The sequence below is a fragment of the Oncorhynchus nerka genome, unplaced genomic scaffold, assembly GCF_034236695.1.
Source record: "Oncorhynchus nerka isolate Pitt River unplaced genomic scaffold, Oner_Uvic_2.0 unplaced_scaffold_907, whole genome shotgun sequence".
Classification (NCBI taxonomy): domain Eukaryota; kingdom Metazoa; phylum Chordata; class Actinopteri; order Salmoniformes; family Salmonidae; genus Oncorhynchus; species Oncorhynchus nerka.
The window spans coordinates 64,557-75,634 of NW_027040393.1; the positions used below are offsets into that span (position 1 = coordinate 64,557).

Below are 11,078 nucleotides of genomic sequence, written 5' to 3' on the forward strand. Positions count from 1 at the left end.
TGCATGAGTGGCTAGCCTATAGGCCAGCCAGGGATACTCCATTACTGTCAGGAGATAAACTGTAATAGATCAACAATCAGCACTGTTCATCAACAAACACACACACGAACATGCACGCACACACACACGTAAACACACACTGAGTCTAGAACTTGCCAGAGTCTTTCCTGGTAGTTCAGATGTTGTATGGGTGTGTGTGTGTGTTAATATGTGTGTGTGTGTGTGTGTGTGGTATGGGTATGTTGCTCCCTAGACTATTGCAGGAGTACTCTAGTGTAAGTGGTCCAACAGATTTACTAGGTGGTAAAGATCTGGATGGACTATTTCTACTTTGATCTCATTTCTTGTATTTCTTTGGTTCTCTGGGAATATGGTTTATACTGCTACTGGTGTCTGGAGCTCTACCCCTCTGCCTATCAGACACTCAGAAGTCCATCCAGCTCACCCCTGATTGGCCAAAGGGATACTTCCTCAAGGGGAGTGCACTGAAGGGGTTGAAGGTCAGTGTCTGAGCTTTCTGCTGTGAACGTGGAAATTGCTGATTGTGTGTGTGTGTCAGTCTGTCTTCTCCCTCTCCCCACTCCTTCTATCTCCCCATCCTTTCTCCCCTTCACTCTCTCACTTCATCTCCTCTACCTCCCTTCCCCTCCCCTCAGTTTTCCTTAAATGGCCTTCTGAATAGGAATGGACCAGGGTTTGAGGCTGCGCTACTGATGTCCACCTGACAGCACAGTAGAGATCACAATGGTAAGTTAGACATCTCTGCATGATACACAGAGTCAAGAGCCTTCAGTTTTGAGCTTCAGTTTAGAGCTTTAAAAAGTTTCACCATCGTTCAACACAGAGAGGAAAGTACAACGATTCAACTCCTTTCTTGCAGCAAAGGAAAAACAAGCTTTGTTATTGGTTCCATTGGACTTGTGGAACTACGCTATTGGTCCCATTGCATGTATTTGGACTGTGCCTGCTGTTTGTCCTCCGGTCCAGGGGGTGGAGCTGGAGAGCACCAGGCTGGTGATCAGGTACCCAGACAGCTAAATGCAGAGAACCCCTCCCTCTCCTCAGAGGACCAACCCTATAGGCCTCAACACCTCCCCAGCCTCCCAGTACGCCTCCACAGGGTAAGGACATCCATCTGTCTGTCAAAACATCATCTACGATTTATAAACATATATATAAGCATTTATAATGAATAATTATGAGTTATAAAGTGTTACTAATCATCTCATATAAACGTTTGAAATGGAAGGTGGAAGCAGGAGCACAGTGTCACGTTCTGACCTTAGTTCCTTTGTTTTGTCTTTGTTTTAATATGGTCAGGGCGTGAGTTGGGGTGGGCAGTCTATTTTTCTTTTTTCTATAATTTGGGATTTCTGTGTTTGGACTGGTATGGTTCTCAATCAGAGGCAGCTGTCAATCGTTGTCCCTGATTGAGAACCATACTTAGGTAGCCTGGTTTCACCTTTGAGTTGTGGGTGATTGTTTTCTGTTGTGTGTCTGCACCGACCAGAACTGTTTTCGGTCGGTCTCTTTGTTATTTTTGTTATTTCCGTGTTCATTTAATAAATATGGACACATACCACGCTGCACCTTGGTCCTCCTCTTCTTCCACCACCAACGGCCGTTACAGAATCACCCACCACCAAAGGACCAAGCAGCGTGGTAACGGGCAGCAGCAGCGATCACAGGACTCCTGGACATGGGAGGAGATTCTGGATGGCAAGGGACCCTGGGTATAGCTGGGAGAGTATCGCCGCCCCAAGGCTGAGCTGGAGGCAGCGAAAGCCGAGAGGCGGTGGTATGAGAAGGCAGCAGCACAGTCCAGTGTGGGCTATTCCACCTCGCCGCACTGGCCTGGCTACGGGAGCAGTCAGCCAGGTAGGGTTGGGCAGGCTCGGTGCTCGAGACCTCCAGTGCGCCTCTACGGTCCGGTCTAGCCGGTGCCGCCTCCACGCACCAGCCCTCCGGTGGCAGCCCCCCGCACCAGGCTGTCTCTCCGTCTCCTCCCTACAGGTGCTCCCGAGCCTGTCCAGAGCTGCCAGAATCTTCCTCCTGTCCTGAGCTGCCAGAGTCTCCCGTCTGTTACACACAGGTGCAGGTGCTTGTGTTTTCATACTGTTTGTCTCTCTCTCCCAGGACCAGGAGGATAATGAGAAGGAATAATGAATATGAATATGAAGATTGAGGAAGGGGAGGAGGGACCTGAAAAGGGAACCGGAAACTTGGCTAGAATGGGGCTGTTGGGAGGGTGTCACTGCTTTTGTAGTCCTCTGACACACAGCACAGACAGCACACTAGACACACGGTAGGAGTAAGTGTCAATCAAAGTGAAGAGGAGTGTTCCTCTGATTTCCTTCCCCCGCCCCCTCGGCCTGAGCTGTGAAACATGTTTGGTTATTGATGTTAGATGATGGAGATGATGTCATCATTAGAATCTTGAGGGGGTTGTTGCCCAGGCCAACGCCTCTACAACAACCATGTTGTTGACACTAAAGGGGGTCAGTGCAGGGTCTTTGATGCAGCTGATGAGGAGTGTACATTAAATGTGTTAGTAGAATATAATGAATAGAATGACATCATGGAACTGACCAAATGGAACTTTGACCTGTTCCATGTAGAACTCAGAGGGACAAGACAACACATTCTAAGATATTATAAACATTCCATATAGAATAGTCAACATATTGTTAACATGGTTCTGTATTTAAATGAAAGTTGAAATGGGGGACATTTTGTCCATTATAGAAATTTAGGACCCATTTTAATACAGTAACTTCCCTTTTCTGATGTGCTGGTCTGGTCGTCATGCATGTTAATGACTTAAAGAGGAAGGAGAGGACAGTTCTGTATCAGCTACTTTAAATATGTATCAACCACAGAACTGACACTTACTAGCAGTTCCCACTCACTACCAGTAAGTTGACTCACTGTACAAGACCTCTCCCCTTCACTTCACCCTGTAAGTACAGTTGACAATATCTGGAAAAATAGTTTTGGGTTATTTGTTTTTAGTAATAAGTCATATACTTGAGGGTAGTAATGTATCACTTTACTTGTTATGTTTTGAGCTGTGTTTTGGTTGTTACATCAAGGTCTATAGTCATAAAGTGTCTCAGTGTAGGAGTGTTGATCTACATAGGGCTGAGATGATTAATCAGGGTAAAATAGACAAGCAAACAAACATTGTAACATTGTGTGTGTGTGTGTGTGTGTGTGTGACTTCTGTTTATCCTCACAGCTTGGGGATAGGAGCTATAAATGTTAGGAAATTATGATTAATATGACTGAACAAATCATTTTAAATGGAACTGTAAGTAAACTTATACTCTGTTATATTATATCTGATTAACAATATGAGTTCATAAGAAGAAATTGTGTGACAGGACAAGGAGGAATAAAATGTTAATGAACACCATTTCTACTGGGCAGGAACAAATGGGTTGTGGACTGTGTAAACACATAAGGTCGTTAGCCTATGGTTGACCCAACCTGAAACTTAGCTCTGGGCTTTTTAGATAAGGCAGTGAGTGCATTCCTAGGGTTTCTGTTAATTAAAACTGTCAGTTCAGTGGTGATCGATAATGTTGAGGGGTCAAAAGTTATCTGGGAGTGTGTTAGTAAGTTAGAATGAACTTTTCACCTTACTTTGTCCTGTCGAGAGGAGGGGGTTCGGTTAAGGTGAAATGACGTCATGATCTGTATTTAAACTGATGCATGTGTTTGAGTGGTAGCGCGCTCCGAGAATAAATTCTATTACCTATTATTTAAAGACTGGTCTGCGTCTAATTTATGCAAACAAGAAATCTTACAAATTCTCATAAAATAGATGAAGGGCTTTCAATTGATGAAAGCACATTGGCATAATTCAATTATATTAACAATAATTGAAACCGGGCGTCAGTCTTTAGGCTGCTGTACAGCTTGATGGACCGTAGAGGATTGAACATTTATCCTCCTATATTTGGGGTTCTGAGAATAAAACAGCTTCAGAACATTCAGAAATATGTGTTTACAGTAATACAGACCTGTTCAATAAGTTGTTGTTGTTTATAATGATGATGATGATGATGGTGAAGATAATGATGACTTTATTGTATCCATTAGATAAATAGTTTTTGCATCATACAACATGTCATCTTAAATAGACAGATGTAGACAGACATGCAACACATCACACACATTACATACATAGTGCAACAGACTTACATACAGACAGTATTCACATAGACAACCATATAGCACAATACAACACAACACAATATGAGTCTGGTTTATTTTCAGTAATGAGGCCCTGTACCCCATTTACAGTTTCTACTTCAATGTATCAGGTGGAGTTATTCAGCAGCTATAGAGTGAGTTGTTGTTTATGTTTCTAAGACTGCAGGGTGGGAGATGCAACAATGGCCTTGAGAACAGCAGGTGGTCGTCTTTCTCTGGTGGTCTTTCTCTGGTCTGTAGCAGGTACGGTCTCATTCTTATATTTTAGTTGCCCAGTTTGTCAAACTACAGATATTTCTAAAAGCACAACCATTTTTTATGTCTCCACTTCCCTTTAAACAGTTGTCTTTCTCACCTCACTGAGTGAAGCTTATCTGTGGTTTCCATTCACACTCAACCAAAGAGTATCTGTCTCAACTCAGCAACTATGGAACAAAGTGTTAGAGTCACAAGACCTTGAACTTAATGTAACACCCTTGTGATGTCTAACTGTGTTTCAGTGGTACTGGGTCAGTATGGCTGGAGTGTTACCTACACCACTCAGAGTATCTGTACCTTGAAGGGGTCAACAGTGGAGATGTCCTGCTCTATCAGATATCCCAGTTGGCATAAAGTCACAACAACCTTCTGGTTCACCAAAAAGTATGATGTGGAGAATTATGTAAATCTGATAAATGACTACAATGGTCATGTGACGTACCGTAGTGATAAGACGAATGGCCACACCCTGAGATTCACAGACCTGAGAGAAAGTGACTCAGCTGATTACAAATTCAGATTTATAACAGATCAGACTGGAGGGAAATATACTGGTGATCCTGGAGTCACTCTGTCTGTTACAGGTACAGTAATATTATATATAGTATTGATGTGTTTAATCACTCTGTCTGTTACAGGTACAGTGATATTATATATAGTGTTGATGTGTTGAATCACTCTGTCTGTTACAGGTACAGTGATATTATATATAGTGTTGATGTGTTTAATCACTCTGTCTGTTACAGGTACAGTGATATTATATATAGTGTTGATGTGTTTAATCACTCTGTCTGTTACAGGTACAGTGATATTATATATAGTGTTGATGTGTTTAATCACTCTGTCTGTTACAGGTACAGTGATATTATATATAGTGTTGATGTGTTTAGTCACTCTGTCTGTTACAGGTACAGTGATATTATATATAGTGTTGATGTGTTTAATCACTCTGTCTGTTACAGGTACAGTGATATTATATATAGTGTTGATGTGTTTAGTCACTCTGTCTGTTACAGGTACAGTGATATTATATATAGTGTTGATGTGTTTAATCACTCTGTCTGTTACAGGTACAGTGATATTATATATAGTGTTGATGTGTTTAGTCACTCTGTCTGTTACAGGTACAGTGATATTATATATAGTATTGATCTGTTGAATCACTCTGTCTGTTACAGGTACAGTGATATTATATATAGTGTTGATGTGTTTAATCACTCTGTCTGTTACAGGTACAGTGATATTATATATAGTGTTGATGTGTTGAATCACTCTGTCTGTTACAGGTACAGTGATATTATATATAGTGTTGATGTGTTTAATCACTCTGTCTGTTACAGGTACAGTGATATTACAGTGATATTATATATAGTATTGATGTGTTTAATCACTCTGTCTGTTACAGGTACAGTGATATTATATATAGTGTTGATGTGTTTAATCACTCTGTCTGTTACAGGTACAGTGATATTATATATAGTATTGATGTGTTTAATCACTCTGTCTGTTACAGGTACAGTGATATTATATATAGTGTTGATGTGTTTAGTCACTCTGTCTGTTACAGGTACAGTGATATTATATATAGTGTTGATGTGTTTAATCACTCTGTCTGTTACAGGTACAGTGATATTATATATAGTGTTGATGTGTTTAGTCACTCTGTCTGTTACAGGTACAGTGATATTATATATAGTATTGATCTGTTGAATCACTCTGTCTGTTACAGGTACAGTGATATTATATATAGTGTTGATGTGTTTAATCACTCTGTCTGTTACAGGTACAGTGATATTATATATAGTGTTGATGTGTTGAATCACTCTGTCTGTTACAGGTACAGTGATATTATATATAGTGTTGATGTGTTTAATCACTCTGTCTGTTACAGGTACAGTGATATTATATATAGTGTTGATGTGTTTAATCACTCTGTCTGTTACAGGTACAGTGATATTACAGTGATATTATATATAGTATTGATGTGTTTAATCACTCTGTCTGTTACAGGTACAGTGATATTATATATAGTGTTGATGTGTTTAATCACTCTGTCTGTTACAGGTACAGTGATATTATATATAGTATTGATGTGTTTAATCACTCTGTCTGTTACAGGTACAGTGATATTATATATAGTGTTGATGTGTTTAGTCACTCTGTCTGTTACAGGTACAGTGATATTATATATAGTGTTGATGTGTTTAATCACTCTGTCTGTTACAGGTACAGTGATATTATATATAGTGTTGATGTGTTTAATCACTCTGTCTGTTACAGGTACAGTGATATTATATATAGTATTGATGTGTTTAATCACTCTGTCTATTACAGGTACAGTGATATTATATATAGTGTTGACATTGTATATAATCTTAATCTGTCTAAGTGGTTCTGGAAAATTGTCTTGATGTGTACAGAAATAATATAATAAATATGAATGTATGGTATAAAAGGAATGTCTGAATTGATGATTTGAGAACGTCCACTCCTGCCTCATTTGAACTAGACAACAGGTCATTGATGGTTTTAATGTTGTTATCTACTCCAGACCTGCAGGTGAAGGTGACCACTACATGGTGGTCAACGACACTGACCTGTAGCACCACCTGTACTCTGACTGACAACCCCAACCCCACCTACATCTGGTACAGGAACAGTAAGATTGTACAAGAGGACTCCTCCCCCTCATACACAGTCTACTTTAAAACTGAAGACAGCTTCTACTGTGCTGTAAAAGGCATCAATTCTCCTGCAGTGTGTGAGTGTGACTAATACACTTTTAAAGTCTGTCAAAATCCTCCAATACATCATTGGTCAGTGTTGATGTTTAGTGAAACAGACATGAGATAGAGCTACTATTCCATTTAGATTAATGGTGGTTGATGTTTAGTGAAACAGACATGAGATAGAGCTACTATTCCATTTAGATTAATGGTGGTTGATGTTTAGTGAAACAGACATGAGATAGAGCTACTATTCCATTTAGATTAATGGTGGTTGATGTTTAGTGAAACAGACATGAGATAGAGCTACTATTCCATTTAGATTAATGGTGGTTGATGTTTAGTGAAACAGACATGAGATAGAGCTACTATTCCATTTAGATTAATGGTGGTTGATGTTTAGTGAAACAGACATGAGATAGAGCTACTATTCCATTTAGATTAATGGTGGATGATGTTTAGTGAAACAGACATGAGATAGAGCTACTATTCCATTTAGATTAATGGTAGTTGATGTTTAGTGAAACAGACATGAGATAGAGCTACTATTCCATTTAGATTAATGGTGGTTGATGTTTAGTGAAACAGACATGAGATAGAGCTACTATTCCATTTAGATTAATGGTGGTTGATGTTTAGTGAAACAGACATGAGGTAGAGCTACTATTCCATTTAGATTAATGGTGGTTGATTTTACAGTTTTAAATACTTCCACCATTTGAAAAATGTACTTGTGTTTCAGCTGTTGAGGGTCACAGTTATTTCCACGTGACTTACACCCATCAGAGGATCTGTACCTTGAAGGGGACATCAGTGGACATATCCTGCTCTTATACTTATCCCAGTGGGCATACAGTTTCTGAAACAATCTGGTATACAAAAGGAAAACTTAATGAGGCGCCTCAAATCCTGAGCCCGGGGTATGGAGGTCGTGTGGGGTACCTTGGAAATATGCAGAGTGACTCCATCCTGAGAATCACAGACCTGAGAGAGGAGGATTCAGCTGAGTATAAGTTTAGATTCAGAACAGACCAGACAACCTGGGATCCCACCTTCCCTGGAACAACTCTGACTGTCACAGGTAACACTGCAGGTCACATCCTATCAATACTGCAAACGATTACTTTATGATGTACTCAGTGTTTTAATCCTCTTTCATTTAGGTCTGCAGGTGAAGGTGACTCCTGCCACTGTGACAGAGGGACAGAAGGTGACACTGACCTGTAGCACCACCTGTTCTCTGAGTGACAACCCCAATGCCACCTACATCTGGTACAAGAATGGACATGTAACCAACCAATCTAACAGTCTGTTCCTAAACCCAGTCAGCAGTGAGGATGCAGGCAGATACTCCTGTTCTGTAGAAGGACATGAGGATCTCCCCTCTGCTGCAGAGACTCTCACTGTCACATGTGAGGATGTGTGATACATCTCCAGTTGTATTCTTTTAGTAACATCTTCTCTAATCTATTCTATCCATTTTCAATCTTTGTCCAAGTTCCATGATTGTACTCATCTCATTACTGTAGTAACTACAAGTACTTCACAAACACTGTATTGTTACATAATTGTCTAAGTTATACATATTTATATTAATATTTAATTTATTTTAATCATAAATCCAAGTTCCATGATGCTCCTCATGTAAAGCTCTATGTATGAACAATGTGTTACATATTGTCCACCAGATGGCCCAAAGAACACCTCAGTGTCAGTCAGTCCCTCTGGTGAAATAGTGGAGGGCAGTTCAGTGACTCTGACCTGCAGCAGTGATGCCAACCCACCTGTGGACAAATACACCTGGTACAAGAAAAACGTAACCTCAGAAAAAGCATCAGGACAGAGTTACAGCATCACTAACATCATCTCTGAGGACAGAGGAGAATACTACTGTGAGGCCCAGAATGGAAGAGGATCTATGAACTCTACAGCTCTGATGATCATTGTAGCAGGTAAAGTTACATCTTCAATACTTCAACACAGAACTACATGTTTCAATCTAATCTTAATCATTCTACTCTGACTAATTACACATTAGTTTTCACTGGGTTATAAGATCCCTTAACAAGTATTGCATTACTGTCCTGTATTATAGTTCATTTGTAGTTCATTATATAATGCCATTTACTCAAATCATCCATATTGTATCATAGGGAAACCAACCTCCTTTATGACTGCAGTTGTAGGAATCATAGTGGTTGTTCTGGTTCTCATCCTCTGTCTCTCTGGCTTCATGTGGTTCCGGTGAGTGAAGTGAAAACACATTTTTCAGTTTTATTATTTAGCTTTAGTAACATTGATTGATTCATTCATTAATGTGTAAAACAGGAAGAAGGCCTCCAAATCCACCTCTGACACAAGAGACACATCAGAGAATGTACAGGTGAGTCTGTTGGAAACAGAAGGTGACTGTGTATTGCTTTGTGGAGCATTTATACTCCTTATGTTGTCTGTCCTCTCTTTGTCCATCAGGGAGACTCTAGTCCAGTGTATGACAACATCTCAAGCATGGCCATGACCTCTACTGCAGCACAGACAGAGTCCACAGACAACCAGGATGATGTTCACTACGCCAGCGTCCACTTCTCTGGCTCCAAAAACCAGGAAGTGCCTCTATACTCCACCGTCCAGCTGCCTCAGCCCCAGATTCAGGACGAGGATATCCAGTATGCTGCTGTGAAATTCAGCCGCCCCAGTGCTGCCACCCGGTGAATGTTTTCTGCCATTACAACAGAGTCAATACTAGAACACTGAACTCACAGACATCATCAAGGGCATTCATATGCTGCTGTTTATTGGAAGAGTAGACAATGATTTCATCAATAAGCAAAACGGTTGACCCCCTAGTGACAACTCATTGTCCCTGAGATCTCCCTCCATCAATAGTTGAAGCACAGAGGGATGGCGGCACCTTCATTGGGGAGGATGGGCTCGTGGTGATGGCCGGAGCAGAATAAGTGGAATGTTATAAAATACATCAAACACATGGTTTCCATTCTATTTGCCTCGTTCCAGCCATTATTATGACCCGTTCTCACCTCAGCAACCTCCTTCAGGGCAAAGTGCATTTCCTTGAACTCATAATATGGTGTAACAATGGACATTTTGAAAAGTTGCACTCAGGCTTTGGGTCAATTCCATTTCGATTTAGGAAAATTCCAATTCCAATTGTTCCTCATTGAAAAGCATTGAGAAAAGATGACAGTTTACTTCCTGAATTGAAATGTGTTTCTTAAGTGATTGTTTTAGGCCAATTTCTAGTCGTGTCTTTAGACTAAACTTTAGCAAAAAACAAATCTGCACAAGACTATACAGCTGCACTCTTATCTGATTCGATGTATGACATTAACTTGGCGTTGATATTGAGACTGTCAAGCATGATACTATAAGGCTTTTTGAATCACTTATCTAAATGTGTTTCTTACTTTTTGTCAAATGTGATGAGTGGCCAGTGTTTGTTTATCCATGAGAAAATGTTAATAAATGCTTTCATCCTCCTTTGGTTCTCACGCTCTTCCATTTTGTCAAACAGTGAATGTGGCCTCCTTTAAGTCACTGATGTTTTAACAAAGTAAAACAATGACAGAGGTAATGCCGATAGGGTTTATTTTAAAATAAGTTGAACAAAGAAGAAATATCAGTTTGTTGACATGAGAGTATTATGATGATAGAACATATATAATTAATATCATGCAAATGAGCAAGCATTTCAATTCTAGCATGATGTCACTGGTCCTCTTCTATACACCTGTGAAATTATCTTTACGTACGGTGTACATTTTAGGACATCCCGACTCCTTATGACAAAAGTCTACTATGGGTCTCCATCCAATGGTTTCACTTTCGTTTGCATTACAAGCAAAAGCACAACTACAC

The 11,078-nt window shown here is 40.1% G+C and overlaps 1 protein-coding gene across 1 annotated transcript in view; it reads left to right on the forward strand.

Moving 5' to 3' along the window:
• Positions 1-10,699, forward strand: part of LOC115118311 (uncharacterized) — a 65,716-nt gene extending 55,017 nt beyond the window's left edge. The window contains exons 18-28 of the mRNA XM_065016694.1: positions 988-1,121; positions 1,740-1,878; positions 4,378-4,461; positions 4,719-5,060; positions 7,028-7,237; positions 7,945-8,283; positions 8,366-8,614; positions 8,891-9,154; positions 9,356-9,446; positions 9,531-9,585; positions 9,675-10,699. Coding sequence (XP_064872766.1) covers positions 988-1,121; positions 1,740-1,878; positions 4,378-4,461; positions 4,719-5,060; positions 7,028-7,237; positions 7,945-8,283; positions 8,366-8,614; positions 8,891-9,154; positions 9,356-9,446; positions 9,531-9,585; positions 9,675-9,914 — 2,147 coding nt within the window. The 3' untranslated portion in view covers positions 9,915-10,699. The remainder of the gene's footprint in view (positions 1-987; positions 1,122-1,739; positions 1,879-4,377; positions 4,462-4,718; positions 5,061-7,027; positions 7,238-7,944; positions 8,284-8,365; positions 8,615-8,890; positions 9,155-9,355; positions 9,447-9,530; positions 9,586-9,674) is intronic.
• The last annotated feature ends 379 nt before the right edge of the window (positions 10,700-11,078 follow it).